Source organism: Lacerta agilis, chromosome 4 (assembly GCF_009819535.1).
Source record: "Lacerta agilis isolate rLacAgi1 chromosome 4, rLacAgi1.pri, whole genome shotgun sequence".
NCBI lineage: Eukaryota > Metazoa > Chordata > Lepidosauria > Squamata > Lacertidae > Lacerta > Lacerta agilis.
This window is the reverse complement of record NC_046315.1, coordinates 55104181-55124662: the sequence shown is the minus strand read 5'-3', so window position 1 is coordinate 55124662 and position 20482 is coordinate 55104181. Positions and strand designations below refer to the sequence as shown.

Genomic DNA, 20482 nt, shown 5'->3' with positions numbered 1-20482 from the left:
TGACACCTCTGCTCTGAGCTGTGCACTGGTTGCCGATTTGTTACTGGGCCAAGTTCAAGTTGTTGCTATTGGTATCTAAAGCGCTTAACAGCTTGGGACCCGCTTACTTGCAGGATCACCTTACCCCATATGTACCCACTTGACTGTTTTGATCTGCAGAACTGGCCACATGATAATCGTTCTGCATTTGTAAGAAATTGGTCTTTTAGTGTGGCAGCACCTACACTTCGGAACTCTCTGCCTATTGACACCAGACAGGCAGCTTCTTTGTTGTCCTTTCGGGGCCTTCTTAAAACATTTTTCTTTAGGCAAGCCTATCCAGGCATGTCAGTGTTGACATGTTTTAATCTCTTCTTAGTCTACTTTAAAATGTTTGACGTGCCTTTAACTGTTTTGTTTATTATTTTAATACTTGTATAAACTGCTTGTAGGTTTTATTACAATTCAAGTGGTATATAAATTTTCTTAAGTAAGTAAATAAAATATAAATTTAGAGCTGCAGTTTAAATCCCAAAGCTTCCTTGGAACACTTGTGTCTCAGAACATTATCTGATAAATAGCAAGGAGTATGTAATTGTCTCAATCCTCCTTACATTTGTAAAATGAATTGGTAATGGTTGCATATTACTGCAGCTTTCATCAGAAATTAACTATGCATCAAAGTTCCTACAATATTTTTTTGAAATATCCTCTTTCCAACTCTAAATTCTATGATTCGTATCCATTGTTATATAACCTATAACTTGCTGAAATAATTAAAGTTTTAAAAGTACTAGAATCTGACAGCTCTGATTTCAGGCAGTTTTGAACATCCCATTTTTCACCTGGATGCTTAAGTGCATTGTGGCAGCTCAACTTCTGGTTTTCCTGCATGAGACTGGTTATCTACATCTATCTAGCTTCTGATTAGGTTTTTTGACTGCAGCTGTCTCCAGTTAGATATTTTAATTTATAATTGATTTATGTTAGATGTCTTCAATATCAGATATGAAATGTGGGGTGTTAATTTGTAAATATAGTAAATTAAACTAATGGAATAGTACCAGTTCCTAGTCTGTTGCAGAACAGCAACCAAATAATGTTACAACACCTTAAGAAGAAATAAAATCATATTCTGGTACATGAAATAATATATTGCTTATGAAATCATATGCCGCAATGAATTTGTTAATCTTTAAGATACCACAGGACTCTTACCATTTTTGTTTGCATGTTATGCTCCATATTTTTATAGTGCCCTGCAAACATCGATCATCACTATTATTGTTTTGTTTTTTTCTTATTAATTTCAGGTCATCAAGAAAATAACAACTTTTGCTCAGTCAATATAAATATAGGTCCAGGTGACTGTGAATGGTTTGTTGTTCCAGAAAATTATTGGGGCGTCATGAATGACTTCTGTGAAAAGTACGTTCAGTATTTTCCATCACCATATGCTGTGCTTCCAGTTATTTCACAATCCACTCTGTCTCTAAACAGTGCTATTTGTGATGCTTATTTGAGAGGATATATTACTTTGGTTTGTCCTAGTACAGGGGTTGTCATTGTGGTGTCTGTGGACACCAGTGTGCCCACCAGTATTTCCTATGGTGTCTGCAAAAAGGCTTGGCAAATATCCTCTCAAAAATCCACAACACACAAAAGACTGTTTGCAGTGGCTCAGCTTCTTCTACACTGTGCATACCCCCTTAAACATGCACACATTTCATTGGCTGCCCACCCTTCCTTTCATTCTGAACAGAAGCGGAGGTACAGAAAGCTTCTCTCCGTGAACAAGCATGCAATGGTTTCCCCTCATTGATGATTTTTGGAGGGGAGGGGGCAAACCTGGACTTTTGTGTAGTCCTGACTCTTTTTCTTATCTTTTGGATATGGTAGCCATTATAGCATGTTCTCATGGAAACCATTTTGCTTTATACCACACCCCACACCTTTCAGCCACTTTGTGACCCACAGCACTTTTTAAAAATTCCAATATGCACACTGGCCCAAATATGTTAGCAACGCTTGTCCTAATATATTACTTTTTCATCTCTCTCTTCTGCCACCTTCTATATGTTATGGTGTAACAGCAATATTGATGTGGAAATGTAGATATGCATTGTTGCAGCTAGAATCTAAAGAACCGCTGCAAGTTCCAACCCATCATCCCCAGCCAGCAGGACCAATAGTCCGGGGACAATGGCCGTTGTCATCTAACAACGTCCGGATGACAAGTTTCCCATCCCTGGGCTATCCTGGGAGCTTTTGTGCTTGTGTTTCTTCAAGAGGGGTTTTTCATACTGCATGGCAAACTTTTAGACAGAAAGGGTTATATGTGATTTGGTAAGAGGGTCTGCTGTTCAAAGAAAAAGACACAAAACTAGCAGTTGTGAATAAGCCCAGTGATTGTAGCAGATATTCTGTCACAACTAAAGTGGGTATTACTGAAGCTGTATCCCTGGAAGCAGCAATGTGCTTTAAAAAAATAGTACTCAGTGCAATAAATCCCCTAATTTAGTTAGTAAGTTCTGCAAACATTAGGATGTAGCAGTTCACTTTGGCTTGGAGGTGTTCTCTAAAGTGAAAGTTTCCTGTTTGAGCAAACATACCTCTTAAGATTATTTATAATAATCTTTTGTCCTTTTGTTGTGTACAGCATTTTGGATTGACATGTTTTTGGTGTATATAGAATATTTCTGTTGATAAATATTTATGTTCATCTTTTCCTGTTTCAGAAACAATATGAATTTTCTTTTGGGCTCTTGGTGGCCTAATTTGGAAGATTTGTATGAAGCCAATGTCCCAGTGTATAGATTTATTCAGAGACCTGGAGATTTGGTGTGGATAAATGCTGGGACTGTACATTGGGTTCAAGCTATTGGCTGGTGTAACAATATTGCCTGGAATGTTGGCCCTCTTACAGGTATGATGATGTGTCTTTACAGTTACACAAATACTTCATAAAAGCACTGACACAGCTTTCAACAAACCACCCACATTTTTCAAAATAAGAAGCCCTTAGACTGTGTGATTTTGCAGAGGGCATGAACTAGAATGATGCATATGACAATTCCAGATCCTAACAATCATTCTGAAAAAAAATCCATAGGAAATACAGACTTTTCTGAGATCAGCTCTCCAAAGTAATTATACGTCAAAAGTAACTGTAACAGAACAAATTTGGATTAATTTATTTATAGTCAAATATGTATGTAGGAGTCTGTGGATGGAATAACATGAGCTTTTGTCCGCATTTAGATAATCATATCTCAATTTAATAGGACTAGTATGAATAAGCTTTCTTATTCAGCCCCTTCATGGCATGAACGGTCCAGGAAGTTGTCAGTTAACTATAGTGTCTCATTTTGTCTGCACCAGGAAGCTGCTTACCAGCTTTCGAACGAGCTAGGGTATTCCTCCGTGGTTTGAAGTTGGCTTGATATCCTGTCTTTTTCCAAAACTGGTAACCATAATTCCCCAGACAAAACAGGAAACTGTCGTTGATTAGAGGCTTCCAGGTTTAATCACACCCTGTACAAAGGGAGGAACAAACAGGGTGCATGTGTGAAGAAATGGCTCATTCATTTTTCTGCTTATTAAGACCGGGTAGGATTGTATGAAGTAGCAAATTCAGATGTCATATTTCCTCTTTGTGGATATGCTGTGTGCACACATGCCTTCTCCCTTTGCACATTGCCACCCATCATCCATCCTGATTCCTCAGACCATAGCTTGCTGTGATGTCCGAACTGGCAAAAGCGCTTCTTGCAGACCAATACTGAAATGTGATTTAAAGCCTAGGTTGGTGAGGTTGCTCAAACCACAGTTTGCTGCTTTAGATACCAGAGGAGGAGGAGGATAGATGTACGGTTTTTTAAATTCCCCAAATCATAGTTTGGAGAATGTGATATCTGAATGAAGCCACAAATTGTCAGTACCTGAGGCAATTAAAAACATTTTTTGTTCTGCAGGAATATGGTTTCTTTACAAAAGGCTACACTTAAGAGACAAGGAAATTTCAATTTGGTTCTTTTATCTGTTGCTAAAGAAAGAACTGCCATTATCATATTTCTCCCGTGTTTTCTATTTCGGTGTGGCATACACAATGAAAAAGTCTACCAAAATCATTCATTTTGGAAACTGCTCAGAGGTTTTGAATGTGACTGTATATATATTTTTTCTTAATTGAGAATAACTACAGTGGTATTTTCATATCTAATTGGTACCCTTACTTTTCTCTCTTTGTTTTATTGCAGCCTGTCAATATAAATTGGCTGTAGAACGGTACGAGTGGAATAAATTGCAGAGTGTGAAGTCAATAGCACCTATGGTTCATCTTTCTTGGAACATAGCACGGAATATCAAAGTCTCAGATCCAAAGCTTTTTGAAATGATCAAGTATGTACATTTTAAATCACCATGCTTGTTAATTCAGAGGGTTGTAGTCAACTAACTTTTACTTGAAGTACACCCATTGAAATTAATGACTTTGACTACTTTAGGTCCATTACTTTTAATTTGTTCAATTCAACACAGAGTTACTACCTTAATTTACTGATTGATACAAAGGTACAAAGAACAGAGTTCTTGGTGAAGCAAACTAGCTATATCCAATGGATAGATACATATTTTTAAAAATGGCATGACTCAATGGTGGGAAATGTGCTGTAAGTTGCAGGCCCTGATCACTTGGAGACTATTTCTGAGCATTAGTTTGATAAGACAACATGTTAATGATAACTCTGCCTTTGTTGCTAAATTAAATATATGTTTTGTTTTTTAAATATTAGGCATCTTTCTGAATGAATAATGCAACCAAAGTACAACTTACAATAAAATGTTAAATAAGCATGCCACCCACCATTCCCACCATTTTACATCCATTGCAGTTGTAAACAAACCCCACAGTTGCTTTTATATAAAAAGGTGACACATCCACACCAGTAGCAAACAAACCAAAAAAAAAAACAACCAAACAAAAAACAAACAAAAAAAACACCGAAAAACAAACAAACGTGTTCTGGCCAACAGCAAGCATACTACACTCTAGTGGCTGTGAGCAGCATTGCAGCGTAGAAACACCTACTGAACTGACACCAGTTTTACCTTTTAGCTGAAAGACTAGAAATTACTGCAGTCTCTCCCCCTCCCCCTTAGTTTTCACTGTTCTCATTTTATGTTCTTTATGTGAGTAGCTGTAACAAAGATCCTCTGGATCCGTAAGTCAGATTGTTGGGGTGGCCATTCGCAGGGGCAGGGTGTATAATATTTTGTTTGGCTTCTAACTAGAAGCAGTAGGAGCTCTCCTCTAGTGTAAGAGTTAAATTCCCAGTAGGATTGTAGAATGCCTGGTACTGTTTTCTCCACTCTTTCCAAACAGACCTGGATATAGAGCTTGGTGACAGGTTGTGAAGTTTCTGCTGATCCTCCTCAGGTGACAGATTGGTGTGGATGCTTTTCACTCTTTCCCCATCCCCTCCTTACATGAGGGCATTCTCTCTCTCTCTCTCTCTCTCTCTCTCTCTCTCTCTCTCTCTCGCCCCCCTCCCTCTCTCCCTCCTCGCCCCCCAAAAATGTTACGTTGGGAATTATGTGACAGTTTATAAAAACAGAAAGGAATAAGAAGGGGGAGAAAGTTATCGGCTAAATTGCCAAAAATGAGAGAGAGAGAGAGACAGACAGACAGACAGAACGAGAGATTTCAGTGTACAACTCAATAAAATTACCCACCCATAATATAGCATACTGTGTTCGCATTTTCAGGATATTATTGAATAAATTAAATACGACTCAAAACATGTTTTCATGTAGTTATCAGCAATGACATTGGTGCAGTAAAAAAAAAGTTGCATTTGGAAGACAACTTAAGCATTCTAAAAGAGCCTATAATTAAAATGCAACCTAACATTATTCTAAAAGAAATAAAAAGGAGACAGAGCAGATAATAGGGTAGTGTTCAAAGAGGGAGGAACCTGAGGTTTGGAAGAAACCAAGTGCAGTACAAAAAAGGCAAGTTCGAAATAAAAGCTAACAACAGAGGTGTCAGGAAAAGGTGGCCTCTTACAAGCACACAACAACAAAAGGTGGTTCTAGGAAGATCATTCTAGTAAATATTTCATGCAGCAATTGGGATCCAATGTTAAAAAGATTATAATAGGAAATTAGGGGTTCTGTAGGTTATTTGGAAGGCTTGTGGAGGGAGAATAGGATTGAGGAAGTATCTACCAGCCAGGATCCTAAACAGCCACTCAGTCTGCTTTGTTGTGGCCTTTCTCTAACATTCTTTGACTGGCATGGATTTTTCTTGATAGATGTATGTATAATCAGGCATGTATCACTACCAAATAGATGGGGCACGCAAACATTAATTCAGCCTACTGTCCACTATTGGTTGTCAGAGCAAATACAAGAGCATATCAGTAGCCAGAACCCAGTCTCAGCAAGCCATTAACTACACTGTTCTTTTAATCTGAAACAAAGATTTGTTACTTTCCAAGTTCCCCAACAGTCAGGACAGACAAGCAGACCTTGAGGTCAAGGGTTGGTAATTTCCCATCACAAATTATTGAACTGTATCTCATAGAATCTTCTGTCATTAAACATTGAGGAACTCAACTAAGTAGCTCTCATCTGTGCTGAGCATAAATTCTTCACTGTTGTAATACTTTGGGCATCAGAGAAATAGATGGGGGCAGAACAGTGAACAATATAGAGAAGAGCAGGAAATGATTGCACCTAAATAAAGACACGAGCAATAATTCTCCATTCCTGCCTCAAAAGAACAATACGTTAGCTGATGGTGTTGACCTTTCTTAGCTGTAATTTCCAATCACTTTTGCCTCCTCCCTGGCCCCATCAGTCTGTATTATAAATTGTTTTTGTGTCATACAGGAGTGGTTGGGTTTCAGGTGCTTTTTGTTAAGATTTTTTTTTATTGAGTCTATAGAATGAAAGTAACTTTTGACAAATTATAAAAAGGAAAAAAAACTTGGGGCGATACTTCTGTTAAGTAGAATGTGCAGAAACAACACTAAGAGGGCATACATTTTTAGATACTGAATAATAGCTCGAAGGTAGTCACATTAAATATTGTCAAGGGATTAATAAGTATCAAACTGAGATTAGTATATTGAAAATACTGTTGATCAGATGCTATTGTGTCATACAATTAAAGCCCTATTCTTTTGCCTGCAATGATTTGAAATATGATTGGTGGGAGGGGGAGAATTTGAATTGTGATGGAGCCCAGCATTGTTGGAATCACAGAACTGCAGTGTTGCAAGGGACCTCAAGGGTCATCTTGTACAGCCCCCTGCAATGCAGGGATATAATACCATTTATCACTGATATTCCATTGGCAGTTAAACTTTTTAAAAGGTTTTTAGTAATGGGTCAGTTTGACCTAGGGAAGTTTGAAACACAAACACTTTGAAAAGTCTTACCAATATGAAGGAAGCCCTGATTCTTTTTATGCCATCTTGGTTTAATACGCCCACTGCTGGCCAACCAGTCATGCTTTCTTGCTAACCCCTTCATCACTTAACTGCTGGAGAGAGGGGCAGAGCTCTCTTACTTCTCTCATTAGAGTGCCTTTAGGCTCTGTAGTCCATGGCTCCCATTCTTCTCCAGCGCTTCTGAGTCAAATAACTATTGAACATGGGGTCCTGGAGAACTATGTTTCCAAGGGTACTTTGTACCCAATATACTGCTGGTGGTGCTTTCTTATTGGCACCCTAAAAGACTGATGGAGACATAAAGAGGCCTTGAAGTTGCCCCCATCCCACTGTTAGGGGCAGGGGGAATTTGGGGGAGAATTGATAGGGATTTGTTTGTTTGTTTGTTTGTTTGAAGTCTTCTTGCATGTACTCATAAGACTTGTGGTATTTTGAACACTTTCAAGGCAAGTGCAAAAACTAAGTCTAAAACAGGTAGAGACAGAAGGAACTTTACATATCTTTAGCCGTCAAGTAAACATGCTTTGCTTAATTATATTGCACCATAACCACATCAAGTGGGGAAGATACCTAGGCCAAGTTTTTATAAACACCCAATTTAAGATTATACATTGATTGTAGAGGACATCCCAAAAAAATCAACATAATTTATAAATGAATATTTGGTTGTTGGAAATGCACATTGTCAGATTGTATATTTATCTTATGAGTTGCCTTGAAGTTCATATTTACTAGGTTCAAGTTCCACAAATAGTTATACAAATAACAAAGATTGGTTGAGATTTGATGCGTTAAGAATGCTGCAAAATAATATAATAAAAGTGCCTTAAAAATTTGTATGTTTGATAGTTCATTTTTTGTTAGCTGTCGGGAGAATACTCAGTATTGTGGGATAGCCACTATTTCTACTGTTAGTTATTTAAGGGATTGGAAATACCATGAATGGACAAACTAACAGATATGGCTTGTAGGGGGAAATTATATGTATTTTTTTCTCTAAATGACATCCTTTTACGTATTGGGATTATTATTTTCAACAGTTCAATATGTGTGTATTTTAACAATAAAAATTGAAAAATCTTTCTGTGGTGCTACTGTTGTACTCCTATATCCCACAGGAGAGGCAGTCATTTGTCTTTTCATATAGCAATGTTTTAAAAACAACAAAATTCAAACAACAAATTCATAAAACAGTGTTAAAATGAATAATGATTTGAATTATTCTAATATCTGTTGCAGGTATTGCCTGTTGAGAACTCTCAAGCAATGTCAAACTTTGAGGGAAGCTCTAATTGCTGCAGGAAAAGAGATTGTTTGGCATGAGAGAACAAAGGAAGAACCAGCTCATTACTGTAGCATATGTGAGGTTAGTAAATATGTATGTGCTGTGGGTTAATATTTGCTTACAGTTTTAAAATCTGATTTCTGACTTAATTCTCTTAGACCTTTCCCCAATTGTTTGCTATTTAGTAGTAAAGTATCCCACTCCTCTTCTTCTGTGAATGGCATCTTTAGCTCATTTGAATCAGCCAAAACCATTCAGCAGACTAGTCATGCAGCTGATACTGGGAAACACTAAAAATCTTTCTCCTTTAGAGATGCAATACAAGAACTGCAAGTGCATTGTGGATCCCTTGCACAGCAAGGGAAGCTAAGGGATGGATAGTGGTTAGCAGAAAGTTTTAGACTGTGCAAGTTCTTGGTGTGAAGGAGGAGAATGTCGGATTAGAACATGTCTCTAGTTTCCCTCCATCACAGAGATACCGTATATACCTGTGTATAAGCCGACTTTTTCAGCCCATTTTTTGGGCTGAAAAAGCCGCCCTCGGCTTATACTCGGGTGAAGCGGGCGGCTGCAGAGGGACAAGCGGCAAGAAAGGGATCCTTTCTTGCTGCTTGTCTCCCCTGCCCTGCCGATCCCGCATCTGTGACTGCTCTCTGATCCCTCGTCCTGCGGGGAGGGAAAAGTGGGGAGAAAGCGTTCCTGGCCGCTTTTCTCTCCCCATGCCTTGCGCAGAGCACGCACAGCACCGAGGGATTGGAGAACCGCTGCGCTGAGACTCTCTGATCCTGTGCCTGCTCTGCGCAAGGCATCGGGGAGGGGAAAGCGGGGAGAAAGTGCTCCTCGATGTTTTTTTCCTCTCCGATGCCTTGCACAGAGCAGTCACTGCTCTGTGCGAGGATCGCCTCTTCCTCCTCCTCCCGTCCCTTCTCCACGAAGAGGAACAGAGGTAGCGACGGTGGCAGCGGGAGCAGGAGGAGGACGAGCATCGAGCAGGCGCGCGAGCCGGCTCAGTCCCAGAGAGCCTGTTGCTTTTGCCCCCATCCCATCCCAGCTCAGTCCGCCATAGAAACTGCCCACCCTGAAACTATCCACCCCTGAAACCTTCCCAGAATCTGCCCCCTTAATTCTTCCCTGAATATGCCCCCTCCCCGAGCCCTCCCTGTAAAGAAACACTTTCTTTCCAAGCCCTCCCTCTTAACCCCTGCCCATCCCAGCTCTGCCCACTGTAGCAACTGCGCTGAGACTCTATGATCCTGTGCCTGCTCTGCGCAACGCATCGGGGAGGGGAAAGCGGGGAGAAAGTGCTCCTCGATGTTTTTTTCCTCTCCGATGCCTTGCACAGAGCAGTCACTGCTCTGTGCGAGGATCGCCTCTTCCTCCTCCTCCCGTCCCTTCTCCCCGAAGGGGAACAGAGGTAGCGACGGGGGCAGCGGGAGCAGGAGGAGGACGAGTATCGAGCAGGCGCGCGAGCCGGCTCAGTCCCAGAGAGCCTGTTGCTTTTGCCCCCATCCCATCCCAGCTCAGTCCGCCATAGAAACTGCCCACCCTGAAACTATCCACCCCTGAAACCTTCCCAGAATCTGCCCCCTTAATTCCTCCCTGAATATGCCCCCTCCCCCTGAGCCCTCCCTGTAAAGAAACACTTTCTTTCCAAGCCTTCCCTCTTAACCCCTTCCCCCATCCCAGCTCTGCCCACCCTAGAAACTACCCACCCTGAAATTTTCCCAGAATATGCCCCCTTGCCCCTGATGCCCTCCCTAAATATGCCCCACCCACCCCTGAAACCTTCCCAGAATCTGCCCCCTTCCCCCTTAATCCATTCCAGAATCTCCCCCCTAATTCCTGCCTAAATACGACCCCTCCCCCTGAGCCCTCCCTGTAAAGAGACCCTTTCTTTCCAAGCCTTCCCTCTTAACCCCTGCCCATCCCAGCTCTGCCCACCCTAGAAACTGCCCACCCTGAAACTTTCCCAGAATATGCCCCCTTCCCCCTTAATCCATTCCAGAATCTCCCCCCTTAATTCCTCCCTGAATATGCCCCCTCCCCCTGAGCCCTCCCTGTAAAGAGACCCTTTCTTTCCAACCCTTCCCTCTTAACCCCTGCCCATCCCAGCTCTGCCCACCCTAGAAACTGCCCACTCTGAAACTTTCCCAGAATATGCCCCCTTGCCCCTGATGCCCTTCCTAAATATGCCCCACGCACCCCTTAATCCATCCTAGAATCTGCCCCCTCCCCCAAAACCTTCCCAAAATATTCCCCTTGCCCCCTGAAATGTACCCACAATATGCCCCCTTACCCCCTGAGCCCTCCCTGTAAGAGACCCTTTCTTTCCAAGCCTTTTATTGGTATTTATTTTTATTTTTGAAATTTACCAGTAGCTGCTGCATTTCCCACCCTCGGCTTATGCTTAAGTCAATAAGTTTTCCCAGTTTTTTGTGGTCAAATTAGGTGCCTCGGCTTATATTTGCGTCGGCTTATACTCACGTATATACGGTAGTAAGAAGGTCTATACTTGCAGTGGAAGAAATCATCACACTCTGAATTTCTGGGTAATTGACCCTTCTTGGATTTCTTCTGGCTCCAGAAGCATAGGTGTGGCTGCATGTGTATATAACTGGATTTTATTCAGACTAAGTTAGTTGAACTTTGATTTTGATGGAACACAAGTCAAGTCATGGCTAACTTGCCTCATTGATTTCAGAAGGAACTGAGGCAACTAACAGGTCTACTTTGATATAATGCTAAATCCTAATTTGCTTAACAAACTGACCTGGTTCACACAACTCTGAGAAACATGCAGGATCCTGTCATTCCTCCCTGGTTCTTTTTGCTCCTACACTGAGCTTAGCTTGTCTTTCAAACTTGTAGCCATGGCTTAAATATGAGCCCAACTTGTGGTTAGTGAATAGAGAGCTTAACCATGAGCCTAGGTTCAGGCTACATGTTAAGCCAACACTTGGTTTAGCTCATTGTGGTGCAGGAGCAAAAATGACGAAGGAGGAGCTAAGCAGCTGTGACCCCACACATTTGCACAATCCCAGGAAGCCATGGTGCACCTGACACTGTCATGTGAACCAGGCCAATGATATGACCACAAATTTTCCCACAGATGATCAAACAAACTATGGGTTATTTCTCCAGAACTTGACTTTCCTTCCAGCTAATCCCATATTGCATATTGCTTAGTGCAGTGTTTTTCAACCACTGTTCCGTGGCACACTAGTGTGCCGCGAGATGTTGCCTGGTGTGCCGTGGGAAAAATTGTGTTTATTTGATTCCTATTCAAGAGAATTACTTTATATATAGTCAATATAGGCACAGAGTTAAATTTTTTAACATTTTCTAATGGTGGTATGCCTCGTGATTTTTTTCATAAAACAAGTGTGCCCTTGCCCAAAAAAGGTTGAAAAACACTGGCTTAGTGAGCACATGAGGTGACGTAATCAAACAATCCATAGTTAAGGAAAGGTGCTAGGTTTACATGTAATGCCTAGACATAGTTAAAAGAAAGATTTGCAAAGTATGGCTTCAGATTGTGGTTTGTTGGCAGTAGGCAAACCAGAGGTAGGTAAGTTGCTGGGCAGGGTTAAAATGATTATTTAAAACCCACTGTTTAATAAAACATAGTTTAAGAAACCAAGGCTCATGTGCAAACCAAGTCACTGTCTTGATCTATTGGTTTATTTGGTCTGGCTTTACTTCATTCATAGTAGTACTAGTGTTGTTTGTTTTTTACATAGGTATATTTCAAGTTACCGGACTAGTGGCATCTCCCTTTAAGAGGAGAGACAGTCCTTTAATTTCCTGACCTGCCTTATACTCTACTATTGCTCTTTGTGCCTTCAGTATCAAAGAAAGATCTTTAGACTGACCTGTGAGGGTTTCTTCACCTCCAATACAGAGTGTAATATGGGTTTTATTATGTGAAGGTTATAAGCAGAATTTATTCTTCTGAAATTTGCTGGGTCTTGATAGCAAGATGTTCTTACTTCCCATTTGTACAATATATTATCGATGGCCAAATATTTATACAGGGTTTGAAAACTTAGAACTTGCTCCACATATAAAATAGCATGTTATTTCATGGATGGAAGCAGCCGATAAGCTCAACTTTGGATGAACTCTGGCTACTAGATTTCAAAAGAGCTATGCTGTTTCATTCAGAATTACCTCTCCCTAATTTCCTGCTGCAACTACCCAGCCAAGTCTCAACACTGTTTTTGCCATTCTAGCTCAGTTGTCTGTATAATATACGGGTATGTAATGCCAAATTAAGTCCAGGTCTAGCTCTGCTGTCACATTCATATTCTGCTACAACTTAGTTTTGCTTCCATTTTGTATCCATAGGTGGAAGTCTTCAATTTGCTTTTTGTCACAAATGAGAGTAATTGTCGAAAAACCTATGTCGTACATTGCCTAGACTGTGCACGAAAGATATGTGGGAATCTGGAAAACTTTGTGGTGCTAGAACAGTACAAAATGGAGGATCTGATGCAAATCTATGACCAATTTACATTAGTAAGTAAAACTGTATTTGTGAGGCAGTACTTTATTAATACATGCCAACAGTTTTGAACATACTGGTTGTGCTGTGCTTGTGTAACTATATGTTCTACTTGTTACAAGAAAAAAAAATGTACCCTTTAGGCAATCACTTACTGTATATAATATAATTAGAACTTCAGGAGAATCCTGGGTCATGTTAATTTTTTCATTGATTTACTACTAAGCAAAAGCTTGGGAGCAACTATATTGCATTAATTTTGTTAGGATATCAGATGTAAAGCATGTGGAATCCTTCAGTTGCAACTGATGTGGTATCAGAATAAGCCATTATTTATTTATAAATAAATAAATAAATAAATAAAAATATGTATGTTCTGCTATATAACAAAACATATCAAAGCAGGTTACAACAATAAAATGATAAAAACCATACAATAAAAGCACAAACAAATTAGAAACAATTTAAAAGCAAAACAGTTAAAAACAAGTGTCAATAAACCATTGTGGGAGGTGTACTCTTAATTGCCTGCATAGGCCTGGTGCAATAAATAAGATTTCAAGTTGGCACAAAAGGTGCCCACTGGATCTCTATTGGCTGAGGATGCCACAGGACTGGGCCAATGACACTAAAGTCTCTATTTCTCTTTGTTGCCAAATGAGCCTCACCAACTCAGGGAATAACCAACAATGCCCCAGCAGATGTTCTTGGTGACTGAGCTGGGCTTCAAAGGTTCTGGTTATCCCTGAGCTACCCTGGCCTTAAGTTGTTCAAGTCTTTGTAAATTAATACAAGAACCTTGAACTGAAAAAGGCCTCAGCATTCTGCCTGACAACACTGGTTCAGGGACATGGATTTAAGAAGTTCATTTGTTATCGGGAAGGAATAATTTTTAACCTGTTCACTTAGAGTTCCGAAGTTGGAATATCTGGTGTTGGGAAGGGTGAGCATTGGAGACAGGTTGGAAGTTGCTTACTGACCTTACTTTGGCATGGATTGGGTTGAAAGAGAACACTAAAATGAAAAACAAGGACTCCAGTGCTACTTCTAGTTGGATGGGCTTGGATCATATATCATTCCTCTGTTCATGTCAGGGTGGGGGCCACTGTAGCCCAATGTACCTTATTCCAACCTATCCAAAAAGTTAGCCAACCCCAAGAGCAGATATTCATGGAGTGTAGAGGGAAGGAGAGATAGGAAAGGCACGTTCTACGAATGCTGTTCTCATTCACTGAAAATTTGGGTCCAAACCATTGTGTGATGGTGAGAATTTGCAGAATGCTTGCCTTCGAGGGAGCTAAAGAAGAAGGGTAAACTGAAGCTTGTCAATAAAAATTGGAAACCCTTTGAATAAGGGGAACCTTAAACAACGTTCTGTGTGAAATGTTCAGAAAATAGTATTGCAGCATCCATATACATAAAGAAGCAAACAATGAGCCAGTGCACTTCCACTCTGGACTGAACAGTAACGCTTTCTGAAGACATGTTCAGTAAATGCAACTTTTTTAAAGGCTATGTATTGTGTTATCTCTTTTCAGGCCCCTCCATTGCCATCATCTTCATCTTGACATTTTTCCAAGGACATTTACATAAAAACTTTTCTGATATTCAGGAAGTGACCCAGTTCTGCACCACTGATTTTTGTAGCGATCCCATAAGGCTGCTGGCTGAAAGCTGTGTCTATGCAACCTTCCAAGTGCGGAGTGTCAACCAACTGGACAGGAGAGAGCACAGCTCCTATTCCAGAATTTGAAATATAGAAAGCTCATTCAGCTGATTTTTTAAAAAAGAAAATTCCACGTTTTGTATATATCTGACAAAACTGGCAACATTATACAGACTACTGACTTGAAGACCACCTCTTTTGTATTTCTCTGTTTCTGGGCTGATGAATTGGTTTCATCTATTTTTCCTCCCTTCAGAGTTTTCTCTTGGAAAGTACTAGCATAGCTGGTCATTTCTTTGTAAGGTAGTTAGGATTTTAAGTCTTTCTTTGGGCTACACTTTTTTTTTAATGTGAAAGGTTAGGTGATACTTTTTTTTTTTACTGCTTTTATGTTATTCTGTCTTGTTTTGAAACCATGATGGTTACTTTTTGTTTCCTAAATGAAATTTAAAAAAATTAACAGCCAAGTCACAAAGATAAATGGGTTGCACATAGACTAAAGAATAAACTTCAGATTTGTGATTTTGTTTCTAATCTTGATGTAAATTTACACTATTTATAAATACATATTTATTGCTTGAAAATATTTGTGAATGGAATGCTGTTATTTTTTCCAGATTACCTGCCATTGAAATTTTAAGGAGTTCTGTAATTTCAAACACTACTCCTATTACATTTTCTATATGTACATAAAACTGCTTAGCATTGTACAGAAACTTTTATTAAAATTGTTTAATGTTTAAAGTTTTTGTATTGTTTGAGTTTTAAAAAGAATTTATGTACATTGCCCCGTTTTTGTTGATTTTTTTGAATCTGGTTATATATATTTTATATATACTCTTGTGCGTGTGTGTATATATATAATATATATAGAAAACTGAATATAAATATATGTATAAAAATTAGAGCCTAAATTTTTCTCGTTTTAAGTTTTACATCTATGGTAGATTTGAGGTGTCTACTGTAAAGTATTGCTTACAAAAGTATGAATATTTTTAAAAAATATATATGGTATGTATCCTCAAGATATGATATGTCCTTCAGACTGGTTTATTGTTAAATTGCACTTCTTGCAATTACAGACAAATATAGCTGATGCCAAATCGTAGTAGTAAGAAATGAGAAATAGCCTACCTAGCTAACAGCTCAAAAATAGTAGCATTTTGAAGATTAAATCTAGACACCTTGAAATTTAGCAAGGTATGATCAAGTAAAATAGAATTTTGATGAGACTGATATCTGAGAAGACAACCAAAAAAAGATTTGTACATTCCAGTTGCTTTTTTGAGCAAGTGTAAGGCTATATTGTCTTAAGTACAAATCATGTTCTATTATTGCTTATTTTGTAATTCAAATTCAATTGTAAATTTTTAAAACATTATAATCCTTTAGGGCATCTTATCTGTTTACAGTTTAAAGTTAATAATAGCATTTTATTTTATTAATTTGCTTCCATACTTTCTTAACTGTTACATGGAAACACATTAAATCTAAATCCAATATCTTTATTCATCCCAGTGGATTAGTTTACTGAGTCATAAAGTTCTGCATCAAGTGCACTGAAAATTGCAGCTTCATAACTGTGGTATTTGATGTTGCTGAAACAAAGCACCCCCTCCCTTTTACATTAACAGTTTTTAAATGCTTCTCTTTAGTTAAAAGGATGAGCAGCATTTTCCCAAACCAGAATTTTGTTGAAAGCCAGAGTTTACGTACGTTAATGTAATAGAACAGAAGTAAATGGATACCAGCCTAGCTAATCCAATCCAATCTCCTCCCAAGTATTAGAATGTGGGTTAGGTCTATTCACAGAAAGTCTAATTTTACTTTGTACTGGAAAAAGCAAAGCAACTCACTTCAACAATGCTGCTTTACCTATAACTGCTCTAGTACTTTCTGTAGGTTGCGTTTGATGAGTTGATGGAATCCTTGTTTTATATAGCCCATGAAGAAATGACCTAGAGCCCCAGTAGTTTATCTGCTTATCACAACTCAAAGGATATTGTACCTCAGTATTGCAGCCCCCACAGGTGAGGTACCCTTCAGAGTGAAAAGAACCCTTTGGCTATATAGTGCCAAATGATTCAGTCTTGCCATTTGACCCAAGCTAACAAAATGAATTTAAATAGGGACAAATATCAGGTTCTGCACTTCGACAGGAAGAACCAACTGCACAAATATAAGATGGGAGACGCCTGACTTGCCAGTAGTACACATGAAAAGGATTTTAGTAGACCACAAGCTTAACGTGCATCAACAGTGTGATGCAGCACCAAAAACCGCTAATGCTATTCTAGTCTGCATCAACAGAAGTCATAGTACCACACTGTTCTGCCTTGAATACGGTGTCCAGTTCTAGGCACCAGAATTTAAGAAGGCTATTGACAAGCTGGAATGTGTGTGGAAGAGGGCAGCCAAGATGATCAAGGGTCTGGAAACCAAACCTTATGAGGAGCAGTTGAGGCAGTTGGGTATGTTTAGCCTGGAGAAGAGGAGACTGGGGGGGATATGACAGTCATCTTCAAATATCTCAAGGGCTGTCACATGGGAAACGGAGCAAGCTTTTTTTTTCCTGCTCTGGAGGGAAGGATCCGAACCAATGGATTCAAGTTACAAGAAATGAGATTCTGACACAACCTCAGGAAGATCTTTCTGATGGTAAGAGCTGTTTGACAGATGAACAGACTCCCTCAGGGAGGTTATGGACTCTCCTTCCTTGAAGGTTTTTAAACAGAGATTGGATGGCCACCTGTCATGGATGCTTTTATTGCAGGGGGTTGGACTAGCATACATAAAGGCAAGGACCAAATTTTGTTGAGCAATGCCCAAATTGTAAAAGCCTGGAAAAGAACCTTGCACTCACTTTCCGTTTGCTTTGGGCACAAACTGGTTGAGCATTACTTGATAACACAGGGAAGATCCTTTGTTCAGGGGCCCACTTCACTTTCCACCAGGATAGTTCCACAAAGCAGCCTGTTTCTTGGTTTTGCCTTCATGGAGTTTCTTCATTCTAGTAGGTTGGTACATGTTATCTATAGCTCTTAAACATCACCTTATGTGAGGTAGACCTTTGAGAGCCATTGTTCATGCCTGAGAGTTTCAGTATCATGTAGCTATGATCTGGAAGTTGCGTAAAAGTCAGTATCATTGCAGCTCTGGTCTTGACTTTAGCCCACAGACTCAGTACTTCGTTCATGCAGGAGATGCCAAGAATTTTATCCTATCTTCTGAACAGGAGGAGGAGCTATTCTCAAGGATAGAGACTGGCCTCTAAGCACACAGTATGGTGACTTACAGTAAGGAACATTTGCACATCAAGTTGGATTAATGTGTTCAGCCATAACTTTTCAAATGCAAGAAAAGTTGTTGCTTGGTTGGTTTACTCTTAGAAGCAAAGAATAAAAAATAGGAATAGTTATTTCAGTGCCTTATCCTATGGCACCCTAGGTGTCTCTCTTTGATCGACACAGAGTTCTTAGATTTCCTTGTGATAAACTCAAAATGGCAGCTTGTGGTAAACTCACTACAGCTGCAGGCTAGATTGGATTTTTAACCCCAGCCCTCAAAAATGTTATTCTTTGCACCACCCCAGTTTAGTTTTCCTGCAGAATAATGTGGAAGCAGACTCAGTAAATATTTAAAAGCACAAATGTGTGGTTAGTAATAATTCCGTCTCAGAATCATTTGAAAGGCTTAAGATAATTGCAATTCATAAATGAACTTCCCAGTGGCTTGGAGAAAAACCACAAAAACTTTTCACAGATGATTTTTTAAAACGTGTTGTTGTTTTAAAAAAAAACATTCAGTCTTGGCAAAGGTTTCATTGTCTAATGTTGCCGATTGGTTTTTTTGTTCCAAGCAAAAACAGGAGTAAACATGCATGCTACTTTTGGAGCCAAAATTGAGTTTGAGTTTAAGACGATGATTATTCTCAAAAGTCATAAACCCATTCATTAACTGATGAAGGAATTATAGGCATTCAGTTTTCTCAAGCCAAAGGAACCTGCTTGTGATTTTGCTATGCTTTATTCCAAGGATGGGGAATCTGATTTACAGATGTTGTTGGACTACAACTCCCACCTCCCTAACTATTGGCCATCCTCACTAGGGCTGATGGAGCCTCATTTGTTTATTTTTAACATATCCCATCTAATTTTCCAAGAACATTCAAGTCAGCTATCAAATTAATAACGAATGCTATAAAACAGGCAGCAAACCCCAAATTAAGCCTAATTATATAATCAAAATATTAACATTAAAAACAAACTTAACAATTCTAAAGGAACCAGAAAATGGTACAAAACTGCCCCAGCAAATAAATTAATTTTAAAGACCACCTGAAGGCCTTTAAAATAGCCACATCTTCACCAACAGTCTAAAGCAGGGATGGCCAAACTTGGCCCTCCAGCTGTTTTGGGACTACAACTCCCATCATCCCTAGCTAACAGGACCAGTGGTCAGGGATGATGGGAATTGTAGTCCCAAAACAGCTGGAGGGCCAAGTTTGGCCATGCCTGGTCTAAAGCAACATAATGGTAGCGTCCAATGCACCTTGCTTGACAAGCCATTCTATGAGGTGGGTGCTACAACACAGAAAACCCTAAATTGGTTACATACTAGTGTCACCTCATAGGGTCAAGGGAACTGGAACAGAAATTTGGGTGATGATTGGCTCTGGTGGGGAGAAACATATGAAAGAAGGCAGTCCTTAAGGTACCCAGGTTCCTTAAACTGAATAGAGCCTGGAACTAATTGGCAACCAGTGCAGTTTGCATAAATCTAGTTGTAATGGAACCAAATTTACTGGCACCCCTCAGCATTCTGACTACAATATTCTGCACTAGTTGAATTTTCAAAATACCTTTCAAGGGAAACTCCAACAATTTCCAGAGGATCACAGGTTCCACATCCCTGATGTCAGACTTGCTTTCAGCAGTTGGCCAGATAAAATGCTGGCTGTGGGCTCCAGGGGCTTGGAAGGGGCCCTCAGTAGCCTGTCCTCACCATGCCACAGCCCACCCCTTCAGCATCTTCAGCATCAGACAGTAATGACGGGAGTAGCAAGCTCAGCTCCCATCCCATATTATAAAAAGGACGGATAATGCATTCATTTTCCAACTCCCTTTATCTCCTCATACCCTAGAACTTCTTCTGTATTGCTCCATATACCTGGACCACTACACACATCAAACCATCATCTTGAATATGCCTTTCTTTATGCATTCACCATCTTCCATTGCTAAGTGACTCTCCCATTTTTCAAGCCCTTCACCATAGCTCCATCTTGTCCATGTGGGCAAGAACCTCTTGTTATCATCCCATCTTACATTAAATCAATAGTAACCCATAACACTAGAAGGACAGGTCCTTCTAGTGCTCACTAGAAGGACAGATCCTGAAGTTGAGGCTCCAGTACTTTGGCATCCTGAAGTTGAGGCTCCAGTACTTTGGCCACCTCATGAGAAGAGAAGAGTCCCTAGAAAAGACCCTGATGTTGGGAAAGATGGAGGGCACAAGGAGAAGGGGACGACAGAGGATGAGATGGTTGGACAGTGTTCTCAAAGTGACTGGCATGAGTTTGGCCAAACTGC

At 39.8% G+C, this 20482-nt stretch overlaps 1 protein-coding gene across 3 annotated transcripts in view; it reads left to right on the top strand.

Moving 5' to 3' along the window:
• The window catches only part of KDM6A (lysine demethylase 6A), a 104792-nt gene extending 89119 nt beyond the window's left edge, over positions 1-15673 (top strand). For all 3 annotated transcript variants that reach the window (XM_033147126.1, XM_033147124.1, XM_033147125.1), the window contains 6 exons: positions 1293-1407; positions 2718-2905; positions 4239-4380; positions 8676-8802; positions 13069-13239; positions 14764-15673. In XM_033147126.1, coding sequence (XP_033003017.1) covers positions 1293-1407; positions 2718-2905; positions 4239-4380; positions 8676-8802; positions 13069-13239; positions 14764-14793 — 773 coding nt within the window. In that variant the 3' untranslated portion in view covers positions 14794-15673. The remainder of the gene's footprint in view (positions 1-1292; positions 1408-2717; positions 2906-4238; positions 4381-8675; positions 8803-13068; positions 13240-14763) is intronic.
• Positions 15674-20482: the final 4809 nt, after the last annotated feature.